Source organism: Branchiostoma floridae, chromosome 12 (assembly GCF_000003815.2).
Source record: "Branchiostoma floridae strain S238N-H82 chromosome 12, Bfl_VNyyK, whole genome shotgun sequence".
In the NCBI taxonomy this organism is placed as follows: domain Eukaryota; kingdom Metazoa; phylum Chordata; class Leptocardii; order Amphioxiformes; family Branchiostomatidae; genus Branchiostoma; species Branchiostoma floridae.
In genome coordinates, this window is record NC_049990.1 from 3607496 (window position 1) to 3625257 (window position 17762).

Sequence of the window (17762 nt, forward strand, 5' to 3'; positions counted from 1 at the left end):
CTAAGGGTCAGAAGACGTTGCAGTTTTTCATCCAACATCTGCTTGGAGATTAGCAAAGGCCACCAACATGTTGTTATACGGTGACCAAAGTACGTCCATGCAAATGTACTCTCCAAGGAGTCCAAGCAGAGGTTAGGCTCCGACTGTTTTTTAACGTTTTTTATGCGTTTTTATCGGGCTTTCTACTTTGTACCATGTTCAAATATGTCTCGCGAGACATAAAGCTGACATAAAAACGCCTCAAAACGTAAAAAAACAACAACAAAAAAACAAACAGTCGAAGCCTAACGTCTGCTTTTAGAGTAATGCAAATGTCCCTGCATCGGAACCCACATCTCCGCCGTACGGGGGGTAATAGGGGGTAATCTTACCTCTTATTCATAACCCGATTCGTTATGGACGCGACCAACGTGGTTCAAGGGGTGTTTTGTAGCGTATCGGAATGTGTATCGACTTTTTCTGTAAATCCTTAATTTGACCGACCTCCTTGTTGTGACATATTCTTTTTGGGGCCGTCTGGATTGATAGAAAGGGAAAATAACCTTTACAATTCTTTTGCAGTTAAGAAATCACGTTTTTAAAAAGCTACATACCTCTATATCAAGAGAAGATGTGATCAATTGAAATGAAATCCAAATAAAATAATTGTACCACTAGGTTGAACCTGTCCTTTATATCGTAATCTTTTGAAAGCAAGTGAAACGTAAAAAATAATTAACAACTCCTTTCAAAAATTTCGAAGTCTTCTAACTACTAAAAGTAGTATACGCCCTATATATATATGCCCTTACAAATGAAAATTTACGTTATCATTTTTTTATAATCAATACCCAGTCGTATGCTTTATAAAACACCATTGAAAAAAATCATTGCACTGTACATATTATTTCGCTTTGCCAGTCCAGAGAAAACACCCCTTGGATACAAATGGAATGTCCCACGCATTCGTCACGCCTGCAGGCCGCCCTGGAGGTACAATGGCGCATCTGCTGTTTTCTTTCCGCCGCGCCGCCAATTATTTAGCTGTTTCTCACTCTGTCATCGCGCACAGCCACACACACATGCACGGAGGGGATGTTTACGCCTCTGGGTAAAGAAACACACACGAAGCCTGTTGAAAGAGTACCGAAGCTGCGCGGAAAGAAAGCCGCTCAAAACTGCCGACAGTCGGAGGCAAGCTAGGGCGAAAGTTCGCGATCTTCACTTGTAGAGAACAGATTGAAAAAGTTTTAAAGTTAAAGCAGAAACATTCCAGCAGTCTTGCTGTGCAGCTGTTGTCTTGACGCGAACCGTTAAACTGTTTTCAGCTTGCCCGAGGATTACTGTGGTTCCCTCCGCACGCTAGAAGGTAACGGAGACCGCAGCAGTCGCGGCCAACCATCCCAGTTATCCCGCCCCCGTCATTGCCCAAAGGCTTGCCATTTCTAAATTCTACCCGTCTTTAGCGAGGGGTTGTCGCCGTTGTTTACTACACACAGTTCGGTGGGACTTAAACTTGGACCGGTACAGGTACAGCGTTCCAGGATGAGGATTTCTGCGGTCCTGGTTCTTGCCGTGTTCTTGGTTCCTCTTGTGGTCGTCGCGGGAGATACCGAGGAACGGAGGGAGAGAAAGAGAGAACGAGAGGAGAGGAGGAGAGATCGCAAAGGAGGGAGGAGAGGGCGGAATAGAAACAAGGTCAGTGTTTAGTAATCTATAGTCTATAACTTCTATCGTGTCGCTGCTTATGTCGGAAGCATTTTGGTGTCTGTGAAAATGTTATCTGTATAAATAGTAAGGAAATCCCGTCAGGGGAAAAGTCAGTAATGTTGGCGTTGTGGGCGCGTTGGGTCCTGGGCTCGTTTTGAGGCCAGTGTGGTGCGTACTACAGGACCTACGTAGGACCTACAGGAGTGACTGACAAGGACGACATCGTCACTGAACACCGACAGGTCGTCCTGTCCACTTAATATAGATTTGTAGTGACACAGATTACGTTACGGACATGCAGGGCAGCGTGGTAACACCAACAGGGGAGAGGGCAATCTTGCTGAATCGTGTTAACGTGTTTAAATGGCGTCAGGCTAGGTCAGAGAATGACGCACGTTTGGGATCTGCGTACAAGAAGGATCAAGAAGCAAATGTATAGTTCTTTACCAGACTGACTACGCTGGCTATTATAGGGAGAATAATTTGCCAGGGGAGTTTTGCTGCTAGAAAGTTTGGCCGGCCGCTCCGGAGGGGAAACATTTACCATACCATCGTCCTCTGGCCAATTTCCAGATTTTTCACTCAGCACCTAGAAAAAACAGGGCACTTAGAAACAATTTACGATTGAAACTTCTACTTATATCAGCTTGGAGATTATCACTTGAAATTGTGGGGGAAATATAGACAGTGTGTCTTAGCTCTGACGTATTTAACCTTAAAGACGAGGAAACCTTAAGATCCCGATGCCCAAAGGCTCCGTCTCTAGACACTGTCTGGTACAAAGACTACAGGACTGCTGGTTTCTGTCACTGTGAGATCGTAGGTCTGACAACAGCCGGGAAACATGGCCTAGAGACTGCGGAGGCACCACTCGGCAACAAGATGTCAAAATGATTTATTTCTCTTCCAATCCCCACCAAGGAATCGGAAGTTGCGAATCACGTCCACTTCTGAGATAGCACTCTTGATTTATGGAAACGGGATTTCTGCAGAGCAGGATTTGTCAAAAACGATATGTTGCACTTCCTGTATATAGTACTGTATATTCAGACCGAATCTCTCAGATGATGACTGTTTGGTGACTAACACCGATCCTAAAACGGAAGTTGTCAGCTTTCACCTCAAAGATATCACACTTGGTAAAGAAAGAGGGCTAGATTGTCAAAAAGTATCAAAGTTTCTTTTCAAAGTCTCTGATTTTCACAACAATAACACAGGAAGTTGTCCGTAGTTTTCGTTTCAAAGGAATCGCTCATGGTGTAAAGGAAACGGTTTATACAAAGTCGGCTTGTTTAGAGAAGCGTACGCGTGTTTTTTTATCAGATGAAGATGAAGTATCTATTTCAACTCCCATTTCCTCTACAAATCTTCAGCATCAGTAGCTAATACCATTGCGAAGTTGTGTGTTTTCGTTGCAAAGGTATCACCCATGTTATCATTGTTAAAAGAAACAGCGTATGTAATATCAGCCTGTTGACAGAAACTGTGTTTTCCTCAGATCAAGACGTGAACAAATCATTCAGTTCTCTTCCAATTGCAATCTAGACCACATATCCGGATACTACATGTACCAAAAAGAAATTTATCATTTAGTAAAAAGTGATTTAGACCACAAATCCGAACCATTGGTGATTGCTAGTATCTAACTGACTATACGCTGACTGCATAGTATAGGAAGAATAATTTGGCAGGAGAGTTTTGCAGCCAGCGGAAACACAAACCTAAGCGTAGACTGACTCCCCTGGCCAATTTCCCGATTTTTTTGGCCGAATTCTTAGATCCCCGTACCCCCGTAGGAAGGCCTGGACGAGGCTAGGAGATTACTACTTGTACCAAAAAAAGACAGTTATCATTTTTCATTCCAGAGGCGTCGAATCAGTCCGAAACACTCCAAAAGCACCAAAGGCCGCTTATGTAAAACCCATCATGTTAAGATAAGAGGGCAGTCGGATGTGTATTTGGGCTGTGTTTTCAGCCAAGGCTGCACCTGTTTCACCACACACAGATAGAGCGGCTGGCCAACAAAATAAACAAGGAGAATTCGAGTCTCTGGCTTCTTGTACTTGCTGTGAAAATCGCCCTGTGTTTCGGATTAACCTGAATGCTGGCTTCAGTCGCCTTTTTTCCCTGAAAGATTGCAAAGGCGTTTCCAAGTAGATGCAAGGATCTGACTAAGGCCCAGTGTTCTGCGTGCGTTTTCGCGACATTTAGTACGCCATTTCAGTAGACTGGTGTTGTAAGTGGCGCACCTTTCTAATGAAGAACGCGAAGAGTAAAAAGTCTTTAGAATTTGCGTAGGCATATTTCTTTTTTTATCATGTATAGGTTTATGCAAGGACGATAATCTCCTTTGTTTATTTGAAATACAATTTAAAAAATTCCAAGCAGAGGTTAGACCACGATTTCTAACATTTTTGTCGGGCTTTTTAAAATTTTTGTTAGAGGTTTCTTTTTATCAAGCTGGCAAGCAATAATGAAAACCTGGCGAAATAGAAAGCCCAACAAAAAGGTCTGAAACAAATACGCCAAAACCCGGTCGGAGCCGAACTTCTGCTTGGAGAGTAGGGTTTGTCCCCTGGGATCTACTTTAAATAGTACATCTGCTTGGACATCAGACCGCAGGATATGTCCAGACGGTCCTGTGATAAGCACGTAACACCGGAGGCTTGTTAGAAACCCTTAAATACAAGCCGGCTGTCCAATCGGTTCTACCCTGACGAACCCCACTAACCTGGAACCCGGTCTCCCTGTGGCTCGAACTACCGTAGTTAGTGTAGGCTGCGTACGGGCCGAATGCAGCTCTCAGCCGCCGGGGCAATCGTCCACACCCGGTCATCTAACCGCGTGAAAATCCTACCGTGTGTGAACGATTACCCCGGCGGCTGAGAGCTGTACTGGCCCCGTAGAGAGGATACACCAACTACGGTAGGCCGTGCCACAACGAGACTGGGTTCCAGGTTAGAACCCCACCAACACACGGCGGGAAACGTCCGTGACTTTCGCCGCTGGTTTTAATAAGTTTATCCGTTCGTCGCATGTCGACGTCGCCAGGTTCCGTCATCTTAACAAGCTACAGGCGAGCTTTCAAAGTAGCCTGGATACCAGACTCCTGCCCGAAACCAATCATATCTAACTCAGGGGGACCTGCTGTAGAACTCTGTGTGTGTGTGTGTGTGTGTGTGTGTGTGTGTGTGTGTGTGTGTGCGTGTGTGTGTACATGTGTGTGTATGTGTGTGACCCTCACACACAGGGTTGACTATCACGGCAATGCCTTACGATGGAGATGTGAGTGTGTCTGTGTTTTGATATCTTTGGGACATTTGTGTGATCATTGGTAAGTACTGTTTTCTAGGCTTGGCGGCTGTCAGAAACTGGGTACAATTAGAACTGATATAAAAAGAGACAATAATTCAGAATAGACCCAAAGCCTAGAAGACTGTTTTGGAAGGTAGTCTATGTGTTTCATAGCTTATCTGAAGGTCCTTCAACAACTAAAAAATCGACGAACTCCTTTGGCAACTTAATCAACAGTACTTGGCCAATTTCGACTACTCTGTCAGCTACCAAAGTCTGGCGGACACACCACACGACTCAGGCGCTGATGGTATGATTAACGTCTCTACCAGTGAAGTATACAGGCTATAAGATTGGCAAAAAGAGAAAAGAAATGTTGGCTAAGCTCGCTGGTAAATTATTCTACCTTTCTGGTCAGTTTCTACCATTTTCCCAGTCCGCAAATAGGTCTTGCGGTCGCTAGTCAGTTGAGCGGTTTAATAAAGCGTTTTGTAGTTCTGTAGTTGTGGTAAGTTGGCAGGCATTCCTGGCGACTGTGGCTACATCTCTGTCGGCATCGCCCTTAACCCGCCCTTGTTGTTGACCTTCAAGTTTAATAGCGTTCGCCACGGGTTGCCGGGGGCAGTTCCGTATTGTCGATATGTCTTTTCAGACGAAATTAGTTTGCTAGTGTTCATGGATTTGATGTGTGTATATAGTCTCTACTAGTTGCCACAAAACCAGTCATTTGGTCAATTTTGACAGAATAATGAAATTTTATTGTAAATTTGTACCAGAATGGACTTGAGAAACGTACATGTGGTAGAGACATACGAAACAAACACGTGACAAGGAAAGTGATTGAGATTATTGTAAGAAGAGAGCATCTAGACGAGAAGACGAAATATTTTGCAAGAGGAGTAAGCCGGCTGTAGAATTTAGCATAGGAAACCATCAGGCATTTTGTTTTCTGTTTTTTTTAGCAGACCGGGGAGACTGGTGGATACTCCCGTGTCCCGTCATACCCGCTGCGACCGCCGAACCTCCATACGTTTGATAAATCGCTTTACGGATTTCTTAGATGAAGAACGAATTTTTCGACTTTGTGTGTTCTTCGTTACATGTCAAACCACATCTTAACATATTGCATCATATAAAAATTTTGAAATAAAGGCTCACACAAATGCAACTCGCTCGCTCAGCGACAGACCCCTGGTGGAAAGAGGGCGTAATGAAATTTTACTGAATTGAATCAAATTGAATTGAATGGTTTTTGTTTTGCATGTGAGGGCTTCGGGGAAAGAAAGGAGAATATACAAAATTACAAGACCACCGTGTTATTATCTTTTACCGTGAAACACCCGTGAAATTGTTGCCCCCTGACAACCTCGAATACGGGTAATTTTGGCGCGGATCAAAGCAGAACGCCCATGAATGAATTTTCTATGTGAATGAAGCGGAGCGCAGCGGGTTTCTCGGAAGAGGGGGGCGGAATTCCAGGCCGAACGATGACTCAAATGCCGCGTATGTTCGGACAAAAATTGGGCTGTACCTTGGAGTAGGCCAAAGTAATCTGCAAGTAGATGTAGATGTAGAGAGGCAAATGTCTAATCGTTTCTCGAGCTTCCGTCCCCCCCCCCCCCGAACTGTGGACCTTTATGAAATGTTATGATTTTGCCTTTTTACATCTGCTTGGACTAGGACGGTTTCTAACCATGGTCACGGAACCTAGAGAAACAGGACCTAAAAGTAAAATTAGGAATGGACAATAGCTTTTGAAATACATCACCATACACTGCACGTGATGTAGATTCGTAGATAGAAATCCTTATCGTTCATTGTACTATTTGTAGCTTATAATACTTGAGTACATGTTTAATAGTTCAACATCGGTACGTGTCGGTCCTCCGCAGCCTCTACCAGGCTCCAAAGGTCGGTGGAAAAATTGTTGAAATTTGCCCAAATAAGACCTTATTAGGTCGCAAACTGTACTCCTTGGTCATCTAACTCCACTGGCATGTTTTCTGTCTTATTTGGCGAATTTCTACTATTTTTCCAGCGACCTGTAGAGCATGGTAGAGGCTATGTCCTCCGAGGGATCACTTGAAAACAGCATAACAACATTACCAACTGTAGCCGATGACCCAAGAAAGGTCTACAACAAGTGATGATGTGTATTGTGTACATGGTAGTCGTTAATGACCCATAGGAGGGCTCTTTATGCCATAATATGCTGTGTCTATTGTAGCCTCAACCAGGCCTGTCTACGGGGAAGTAGGGATCGTAGAATTCGGAGAAAAAATTGGAAATTGGAAATTGGCCAGGGGAGTCAGTCCACGCTATTAAAGATTGCCGGCCAACTCTTCTGGTAGCAAAAATCTCTGGTAAATTATTCTCCCTATTATAACGGCCAGCTTAGTCAGTCACAATCCAGAGTGCCACCATCGTCTTTCGAGATGGACAGATACCTGCCTACCTAATTAGTCTGGTAGAGGCTACCCGGCAGAGGATCCGTCACTTGGAAACAACAACATTACCGAATGTAGTTGAATTGACCCCAAAAAGGTCCCCAACAACCGATGATGTGTATTGTATACATGGTAGTCGTTAATGACCCGGAGGAGGGATGTTTATGCCATAACAGTGTCTATTGTACTCCAGCCACTAATATGGATCTAATGAGCATATTTTTAACAGGATTAACATGATTGGTGAGTTCGATTGTCGTTAAGCTCATTAAGGACAACAATAGTCTGGTTTGGCTGTTAATTATCACGGCAGGGAACACAGTGAATAAAACAGGCAAAGCAATCATGGAAATAAACTGTAGGAAGATGTTGTTTTGTTTGGAAATTGGACAGAAAAGCACAGGAAATGCGTCATCCGCGTTTGGATTATATGATAAACTTTTAAAGTGTACAATAAGATGATTATTTACAGTAACAACAACTTCCTTTTTACACCTAGAGCAATGACATCATCCCATCATTGTTTATAGACAACCCATGTGTTTGTGTGTGTTTTGTGTTCAATAAAAAGAGGTACATTTTCCCCACCTGCTGTATACAAACTGTTTTGCAGATGTTGCGTTTCTTTTCTTCTGTATTTTCGTTTTCTGTCAACTTGCTTGCGCAAACACAGAAGTCGTGTTTTTCCAGTTGTCACACTCGGGGAGTTTCCTTTTTCCCAGGTCTGTTTGGGTGGTCAGGGATTCTGTGGTCCTCTCTTGTGGCGGAAAAAAAAATCACTTTTGACTGTGTCGGAGCTTCATAGCCTCTACCAGGCTCCGTGGATTGTAGAAATTGGACAAATAGAGTCAATAGTACGCTATAGGGGAGTCAGCCGTGGCTAGAAATGATTCTTCTGGCCGGCTAACTCCCCTAGCGTACTAATGACCCTATTTCAATATTTGTCCACTTTCTACCGATCCACGGAGCCTGGTAGAGGCTAACACTCGGGAGTTTCTTTTTCCCAGGTCCTTTTGGGTGGGCCGGATTCTGTGGTCCTCTCTTGTGAAGGAAAAACTGTTGACTGTGACGGAGCTTCATGCGACCTGAATATGGACAATAGATACTGTCAGCACCTCGGGGGGACTCCGGCAAGAATCCGATGATTCAGAACTTTGAAGCTCGGGGGAAAATGAGGGGGCGACGCGCACTCTCCAAGCAGAGGTTGATGTGGGAAAATCGTGATCTTTTCCTTATATGCCGTCTTTTTCTGTCGGCTTTAGCTTCCATATTCCTCACTGGAGTGAGGAAAGCTAAAGATTTGTTAAGCCTTCATTGGGGATTGCAAGGGATTCGAACCCCGCTTTAACTATCTTATGGCACCGTAGGATCTGCTTGCAGATTACATTTAACGTCCTATCCGAGGAATGTCCCTAACCAAAGCTAGGTACTCATATTGACATAAGTCGAGTTAGGAATTCGTGTTAAGTGCCTTTTCCCAAGGGCATAACTTCTGTGACATGACCGGATTCGAACCCAGGACCTCTGGGCTCTGTGTCAAATATCCTGCCGTGACGCCACGCACGCCGCCCAGTGATGTTATGTATGGCGCATGTGAGACTAAATGTTGTTCAAATGCAAAACAAAAAAATTCTCTACTAAAGCCTTCTTCAGGTTCAAATGACTAAACGCTCCAAAACACTAATCTCCAAGCAGATCCTACGGTGCCATAAGATAGCATCAAAGCTGGCCAAGGAGTACAGCCGGCCAAAGGGAGTCAAACGGGCACCGGAGGGTTTGATACTATATTACGCCACCGTGGATCTGCCTGGAGATTACCAAAACACGTGACCTTACGAACGCGTGACGTCAGTGGTAGGTCAAAGGCGCCTGCAAGTTTACATGCTTCCCGTCTCTTCTGCAGTCCTCTTACAAAGTAATCCCATAAAGCATATATTTGTTTATGTTGGCATAGTTCCTGTCTAACGCTATCCTTACTACCCCGATCTGTTCTTTGTCAGCGAAGGCAGACTGGAAAAGATTTTGTTCTCTTTCTTCATCAATGTCAAGGACGTGGATCATATTGTGTATTCCTCTAGTCTAACAAAAAATATTGTTTTTAGGGTAGCGAGTGTAAGGAGCTCAGGTAGAAATCGGATGGCTACAAACCAGTGGCTGGATAAGTTGAAATTCTTCAAAATATAGGTCGAAGAATTACTCACACAAAATCCACTTATCTTGACGTTGGATTTTGTTTTTTGTCATTTTTTTTTTCACCAACAAAGTTTCCGCTAGTAGCGTCCTACTCTCCAAGCAGAGGTTAGGCCGCGAGACATAAAGAAAACAAAATAGAAAGCCCGATAAAAACACCCAAAAGACGTACAAAGACAGTCGGGTCCTAACCTGTGCTTGGAGAGTAGTAGCACCCTCAAAATAATGGTCCGAGAACTACTGCACATTTATCTTGACGTTTATTTATTTGTTTTACCAGAGATACATCGCTCAGGCTACAGCCTGTTTTTCAGGACTCCCTGGACACATATAGAAACAGACACCATACAATACTTGTGAACTACACAGTCACATAACTTAACTTAGGAATAAGATAACAGTGAAAGTCCTGCCAACAGTATTACCGCATTAGTCTGTTTTAAAAAAATACTTTTTTCTTATCATTTTCCTCCTCCAGAGTTTCCCCCTGGTTGCGTCCTCCCCCAGCCCGGGCCTGGACATGTTCTTCGAGGACCGTCAGCACGCGCTGATCTCCGGGGAGAGCCTCGGGCGGGACCTCGGGAGGGACCCCGGGGACGACCCGAGGAGCGGGCGGAGGGAGCCCGGCGGGCGGAAGAAGGGGAAGGGCCGCGGGAGGAAGAAGGACCGGGAGGGCCGGAGGCGCGGCAAGGGGAAGAACAGGGGGAAGAACAAGCAGGAAGGTGATGCTGTCGACACCACGCCTGGTAATGCATGCAGCAGGAAAATGTGTAGAAATATAAAAACTTAAGGATCCACTGCAGTACCTTAGTAAGCCACTGTGTGGCCCAAAATCTCCTATAAGCACACAGGAGGAAAATATGCATGTACCTATCTACCTACGTAGTCCCTTGACATGCAGGTCGTTGGGGGAACAAGGTATTGTAGACATGAAGACGGAGAGCTGTCTCCTGGCCCAGTTCCACTACAGTGCCTTAACAGGCCGCTAGGTGGCCTAAAATCTAATCATTTCGAAATGTTATCAAGACCTACCTACATACCAAAATACAGTCCATTTTGGTCTTCTTTAGTTATGCTGTTAATCCACAAGCACACATACACACAAACGCTACCAAAAACATAACCTTTTTGGCGAAGGTAACGACATATTGATTTTTTTACTGCATGCTCTTGCTCGAAGGGTCTAAAACATCCTGTACAGCGGGTGAAAGGCATTAAGCAGTACCTTAATGTGTCACTATCGAGGACCCTCAAGCACTGAAGGCTATAGCTAGGCCTCCTTAAACAATACGGGAAAATGAAAGAAGAAAAACAATTTCGACAGCTAAGGGAGTCTGCAAGACCCAAGACGCAGTGGAACGAATTGAAGAAAGAGCAAATGCACCTGCAAGACGGAATGATGCTTGCTAATGCATAACCAGTGGATGAGAAAGTGTATGAAAGCAAACAACTCGTAACTTGGTGTTAAGGAAAACCAGCAAAACCTGGAAAAACATCCGATCCGAAGCTCAATAAGAAAATTGGATAAATATGTTAAAAATGTGTTTTCAACCATTTTGGACGCGGTTTAACCTCTTCGAGACCACAAAAAGGAAATTCAAAATGTTCAGAGGGATTTAACTTCGCAGTAGGGATAAAATGGAGCGTTCGCGGCGATTTTAATTTCGCGGTTGAACACAATGCACAAATTTACGCGTTGAATTGAAGCGCTCTCCGCAAAAACCGCGAACATAAAAATGATATAAATATTTACACTTTTACAGTATTGCCACGAGCCATTGATCATGAAAAAACACGGTGGTCACTCTTCTAGTTTTCTAGCGGAAGCCACACACGACATTGTGATCCCAGTTTTGGCCTCACATTTTCAAAGAAAATAAACCCCCTCCCCCAAAGCACCAGTGAGGAAGCCCAGCTGCTTGGTTTAGCATACCGACTGTAACCCATCCGCAGTTCGTGGGTAGGAGAGGTCCCGACTCAAGCGTTCCACAGGCCACAGGAGCGAGTTTTGTTGTTTTTACTGAAACAAGCATTATAAATCCCCGGGTCACTGCCAGTCCACGGCTGTTAGGAGTTGAAACCATGACTAATCATCAAACAAGGACTGCACAGAAAGGTCGATTGTGTGAAAAACGAAACACACACGGAAAACACAGTCCCTTATTTCATTTTCAAAAAGCTTTATCAACCCCTTTCAAATAGGATAGCCACTACAGATCATTGATAAATCGTTATTTTGAAGTTAGCAGTGATCTTGAAACGAATGTTACAATGATTATTTATCATCACTACAAAAGACACAATGACAAAGAATGTAAGAAATAAAGTTCTTTCAAATTGAATTTGAAAAGCATTATAAACGCAGGGCTTTCGATATGAAGTTTGTTGAACGGTTTCGTGAGTGAGACATAATTGATACGATGTTTTTGAGATGTTTGATCAAGCGCAAAGAACATCACTCAACATACGACAGGAACAAGGGAATAACCCGGAAAGTGACGTCAGAAGTGGGTCAAATGTGGTCCACTGAATTGGGACGGTCGGCGGTATCAACTTCCAGGCACCTGTTACCCACATCTGACGCCACGTTTTCAGAAAGTTTGAGTTTGACCAGATCCACAATTACCTTAACAATATACAAGTGCATTGCAGCTACTCTTCCTCCGTGACTAGCTATAGGCTGTTTAGTCACTAATAAAGCAAGGGTTGTGAAAAGGGTCTCTGTTAAGCCTCCATAACAGGCTCTCTGGGCCTTTTTATGGCTCATAATACACTTTTACAGGTCTTTTATTTCTGTACTGGGTCCCCTGTACATGTACGGGCCGGTGCACGTGTATTATAAACTTTTCTCCCTGTGGTCCTTATAAACAACATGACATGATACCCAATTAACACCCATGTTGACGTTATTGATTCGTGTAGTGAAGCATTTTTGTTTGAGTTGGATTAAAAGAACTGCGAATTCACATTGATATCGTTTTTTTTTCATTCCATACCAACAGGACCGAGCCCGGCAGGCAGCAAAGCGGATTCTTCCAAACCAGGTAATCCTTAACGCTTGCATGATTTCAATCAATTTCCGGTCTTGCAGGTAGTTTTCTGACCTTGAAACAGGCTCAAATGGACCGATCCTGTCGAATGCCATATCGGACAAATAGAACCCCCTATTCTATTTCGAACACCTCCGTCAAAAACTGTCACAGCGGGACAGAAATGGCTATTTTTGACGGAAGTGTTCGAAATAGAACAGTGATCGAACAGGGGGCGGGGTTTTGGGATCGGTTCTAATTGAAAAAAAGTCAGACGTAACGATATAACGTTACGTTGATAGAGTTCAGATATCTAGGTAATGAGGTACCCTGCACAAAAGTCACTTGGAAAAGTTTTTTTTTTCTTCGAAAACGTCCCTACGTTTCAGGCAGCATCCGCTGTGGTTCGTCAATGACTGAACGGAATTTGAAGTCTTGATATTGTAACGTTACAATGTTTTGTCTTTCCTATAGATTTGCCTACCATGACTATACGAGCAATCGCTGTTATTGTTTACATCCGGGGTATTCGGCGCACGAGCGCTGACTGGTAGGCAAAAAGCGTTAGGAGATCAGATTACTAATTAGCATACCGGCGCGGAAGCAGATCGTACTGTTTACGCGAATTTGCGCATTTTCAGCCACGTTTTTATCGCATCCATGGGATTTTTTCAGATTTTGTATTTTTTTCACTACTTCTTAGTCTTTTTTTTTTTTTTTCTTGTGTAATATTTTGGGAGAAAATGACCCTTGCCCTCTTGACTTCCGTCATGTGTTTCCGGTTGTTTTGATTTTCCCGCCGTACGGGCTTTCTGTCATCCGTTCCGGGCTGTTATATTTCTGTTCCTAATGTGGTTTAATTAATACGTTTAATCAATATGAGTTCTTCAAACAGCTACATTAGCTCTTTGGAGCCTAATGACCGAACCAGGTATTTTGAGAAATTAATGGTAAGTGTCGAAGACGCCGGCGATAGTTCAAACCCGGAAGTGACTGGTTCGGCGGTGACTGGTGACGGTGTACGCCCACCTGACCCATACAGTCTGACAGGTGAGGATCATGTGTACATGTGTTTCTAGATTTTGATAAGGTAGATTTTTGTGTCAGATAAAGGTTACAAAAACATGAGTACGTGTAAATGTGTTTGTTGCTAATCTCTAGAAATTCTGGCTACGTAACGTTATGTTTATTATCATTTGTATGTTATACAGGTTGGAAGGATGATTTGAGCCTCTGGCCAGATACGGACTATGGGTGCATCTACACCTACCTAATCGAGGCTCCAGGTCCGTTTAACGGAGAAGCCATGAAAGCCTATAAATCCCTGGAGGCGTACAATCTCTTTATAAGTGGCCATGTGAGGGAGTGCAGGTACCACCCTATTGGAAAAAATGTGAAGGTCTGCTTCCTTAAGGCCAAGGTTGTGCCAGGTGGGTGTTGGAGTGCATTGGAACAATATTTCTACTTACATGTACCTGTAGTGAGAACTCTTGAAGATGAAGAATGAGATGCGTGATTAGTATTTAACTGTCAGATACGTTTTTATATTTATTGTATTATCTTTTTTTTCTGTTACATTTGTGTTTCAGGACAGAGAGTAACAGAGACTCCTCACAACCCATGGGTGTGTTTGACCAAAAAAGAGGGTTATGTCATGGCAGCTCACTGCACTTGTATGGCAGGGTAGGTAATATAACTGCATTGACCATCATATCCAAAAAGTCACATTTTTATCTAACAGTGTTCTCGTCAGATGAGGTCCATGGCAAGAAACAGTTTTAGAAATAATGAAAGTCAAACTAGTACTCACCTGTAAATGTTCCTCCGTATATTTCCAGGGAGGAGCGACCATGCAGTTTGTATGTGGCAAGATAACTGTCTTAATTTTTTCCTTGGTTCATGTTCTTGTGCTTGATGGTTTCCAGTTGTATTTGTACCTGTTGCAAATGCATTTCTTCTTGTTGATGTTCTTGTTGCAGGTTTTACTTGTTGATGTGTTTCGTTTTCTAGGTAATTTGGAGTTATCAACAGTTCCTGAGAGTGAGTATACTAACACATATCATCATGTAGATGTAGATAATGCTAAAAGAAATGTGTATATAGTAGAAATATTCAAATATCACAGAGACTTCCATAATGAGAAGATAAGGCAAATCTTTCATTGTACTGTGAAGCTGGCCAACTTATCCGTTCCTTTTACCATTAACTCTAAAATTGCTCCTGACTATAGTACCTATAATGTATACTCATTTTTTGTTATATTTCAATGTAGATTGGGAGAGGTCTGCAGCCATGTGGCTGCACTGCTGTTCGCAGTGGAGGCCTCCAGGTCTCTTCAGGAAAAACGGACGTCATGCACCAGCAGAAAGGCCGTGTGGAACAAAATTACAAAGATAAGGTCTGTTCATATTTGGGCATTATAATTGAGTAGAATTTTTTTCAATGTCTAAAATTTTTTTGCCTAAGTAGACTGTTATAACTTACATTAATGAATGGATTTCTTTGCTTCTACAAAATCATGTGGCATTTACATGTATCCAATTCACAATATATAGCACTACACTATAGATTTACAGCAATATAGTAGATGTTCCTAGCCTGGAGTCCAGCCTTGTTGTGCTTTAGTCCACTCCCAACGGTGGCTACCCCGTCAATGCCATGGGGTAGCGACCTTTGGGAGCGAACTAAAGCACAACAAGGTTGGACTGCAGGCTAAGATGTTCCTCTTTGTAAAGTGTAATATCTGACATGGCCACTGTATAATGCTTTTTCTCACATATATTATTGATAATTCATTTTGTGGATTATTTCTTTCAGGTTGATCCACAAAGGGCTGAGGACATGGACTTTTCGCACCCTAAACATGGAGTCCAGATCAAGAAGGCGCGCCGGAAGCCGCAGTGTGATGTGCCACCACTCAGTGAAGAAGAGACCGCTTCTGCTTTCTCACAACTGAGGAAGCTGTGTCCCACTGCCAGTGCTGTCATTAAAGAGGAGGAGGACACAGACACAGCATCAGAAGATGAGTCAGATGTCAACACAGAGACGCTTCCCCCTGTGGTATACAGGTCTTGTCATCCAGCCAAAGTCCCTGTTACTAGTGTTAGTGTAGACAGCATCCTTGAGGATGTTCGGTGCAACCCCGAGCAAATCACAAACCTCAACAAAGCTACAGTGGGGCAGTCCAAGTCTGCTTTATGGCGTCAGCAACGCAAGGGTCGTGTGACTTCTACATCCATGCATGATGTCCTTCATGCATCAAACCCCACCACTGCAGTACGGAAGGTCATGCAATATGACTGCAAGGATTTGAGCCAAGTGAGTTAACTGAAAACTAGTACAGTGTACACTTGCAGGAAGCCATTTTTCGTAGGTAATTAAGGCACACAAAGAGACAACATTACCCTGTATATTGGAACATGTACCATAATAATCCCAGAGCAAGTGTAGCTCTGATCTTTATTTGGATTTAAACAATACCAGGAGTCTAAATATTTCTCCTCTTGTACTTTTGTGAGCTGTTCTCTCAGAGTCTCTACACTTTCAGGAAGGGGGTCTCTCAGAGTCTCTACACTTTCAGGAGGAGGGTCAGCGATCATTTCTTCATCTGAAATAAAGCAAATCCGAAGTTCAATGAAAGTGCTATGTGATTATGGGTGTCATATATCTGAACTGAACTGAATGTTCTAAACTCTGATTCATATGTATGTATTGTTGTTTCAATATTTTACTCATGCAGGTTGCATGCTTCTCTACTTGATTCACATCTATATCCCCACTCCGAAAACCAAGCGGATAAACTTTGTAGCAAGTAGTCTTGTGTGTATGGTATGTGATTCATGTTGAATAAGTGACAAGTGATAGATTTACTTGTTGAGCAAGAATGATAGATTAAACTGTTGATCAAGAATTTATATGTTTAGGATTACTGATTGTATCCATTAGACACTTTTCTTATTCCCTCTGTAATGCCCTTACCATTTAGTGATGTAGGTGGGGCTTCATTCTCTGATGACACCCGCAGCCTTTTTGCTGCACGCATATACCTGCAAACAATGAAGCATGTTGTAAGTTGTAAATCAAAGTTGCATGCTTTGTTTCCTACATACATTCTGTTAGCATAGCATTTAGTGATTACTGCTGTGAATGTTATGAAATATAAAACATTTGACTAGGTGTAAACTCTAACATGAGTAACTTACAGGATCTTTGTGAGATTTAACTGAATCCTTGGTAAAACTTTCATGGTCATCTTCTCAGGCAAGGAGGTAGAGTATAGCAATGTTTCACACAGGCATGAACAGCCTGCCTGCATGAACAGCATGAGCAGTAAATCAAATTTCAATAAAGAAACATTGAAAACCCCAATGTTACCTACCGATCTTTCTTGGCAACTGGGTTTCTTGAACGATTGCAACTTGCTGAGGTTGGGAGGTTAAACAAGCTTGGGACGTAATCTGGATCTGCAGGGTCTTTAGAAGGGTTCCCTGCAATGCAAGAAGCAAAGAACTTGTCAGTATTATAAACATGATTTTAAAATGAGGTGGCAATTGGTCTTGTGGTTAGGGTGTAGGACTCATAATCCAAAGATAAGTATGAGTTGGAATCCCTGATAGGTCACTTTGTTGTTGTGCCCTTGGGAAAGGTACTTAAACCATACTTTACACCTATTTCCTCACTTCACTAAGGTGAAAAATGAGTACCTGGCTTCGGCTACACACCTCGGCATGTTAAACTGAAAGAACCCACCACACTTATCGAAAAGAGCAGGGGATCATCCCGGTGTGAGTGGATCAAACTCCACAGTCTGGTTCTTTCTTTCCCCTGCACTATCCCACAATGGTCCGGACCAAGGTGGAGGTCTACCCGCTGGGGGCCTCCCCACACAATATGCTCCAGTAGGGGCCATCTGGGGGTATTCCCATGTAGATGTAGATGATTTTAAAGACATTTTAAAACATTTGTAGATGTCTTCGTCAATCAGTTAAGTGATGTACGTTATACTTCTGGTATACTATATATGTATACGTCCATCCCAGATACTTTACCACTATTTATAAGTCAGACCCCCCCCCCCTCCCACGTGGACGCGCTGTAAAACTTTGATACATGT

The 17762-nt window shown here is 43.2% G+C and overlaps 3 protein-coding genes across 9 annotated transcripts in view; 2 read left to right on the top strand and 1 right to left on the bottom strand.

Moving 5' to 3' along the window:
* The first annotated feature begins 1252 nt into the window (after positions 1–1252).
* Positions 1253–17762, top strand: part of LOC118427278 — a 28121-nt gene continuing 11611 nt past the window's right edge. The window contains exons 1-3 of one of the 2 annotated variants that reach the window (XM_035836963.1): positions 1253–1677; positions 10099–10366; positions 12623–12664. In XM_035836963.1, the coding sequence (XP_035692856.1) occupies positions 1525–1677; positions 10099–10366; positions 12623–12664 (463 nt within the window). In that variant the 5' untranslated portion in view covers positions 1253–1524. The remainder of the gene's footprint in view (positions 1678–10098; positions 10367–12622; positions 12665–17762) is intronic. The other variant, XM_035836964.1, reaches the window with a different exon arrangement.
* On the top strand, positions 13321–15087 carry LOC118427280. Of its 4 annotated transcripts, XM_035836971.1 has the most exons (6): positions 13321–13699; positions 13861–14079; positions 14239–14332; positions 14488–14508; positions 14660–14689; positions 14922–15051. In XM_035836971.1, exons 1-5 carry the CDS (start codon positions 13528–13530, stop codon positions 14661–14663), a joined length of 510 nt encoding a protein of 169 aa, XP_035692864.1. In that variant the 5' UTR covers positions 13321–13527; the 3' UTR covers positions 14664–14689; positions 14922–15051. The 4 variants fall into 4 exon arrangements, with proteins under 4 accessions (XP_035692864.1, XP_035692863.1, XP_035692865.1 ...); XM_035836970.1 differs by having other exon boundaries at positions 14660–14922; XM_035836972.1 differs by lacking the exon at positions 14488–14508 and having other exon boundaries at positions 13322–13699; positions 14922–14988.
* The window catches only part of LOC118427279 (peroxynitrite isomerase THAP4-like), a 3600-nt gene continuing 475 nt past the window's right edge, over positions 14638–17762 (bottom strand). The window contains exons 2-5 of one of the 3 annotated variants that reach the window (XM_035836968.1): positions 17028–17136; positions 16628–16695; positions 16143–16256; positions 14638–14655 (exon numbers count right to left, since the gene is read on the bottom strand). In XM_035836968.1, the coding sequence (XP_035692861.1) occupies positions 14654–14655; positions 16143–16256; positions 16628–16695; positions 17028–17136 (293 nt within the window). In that variant the 3' untranslated portion in view covers positions 14638–14653. Of the gene's footprint in view, positions 14656–15150; positions 15630–16142; positions 16257–16627; positions 16696–17027; positions 17137–17762 lie in introns of those variants that run through there. The other 2 variants (XM_035836967.1, XM_035836965.1) reach the window with 2 other exon arrangements.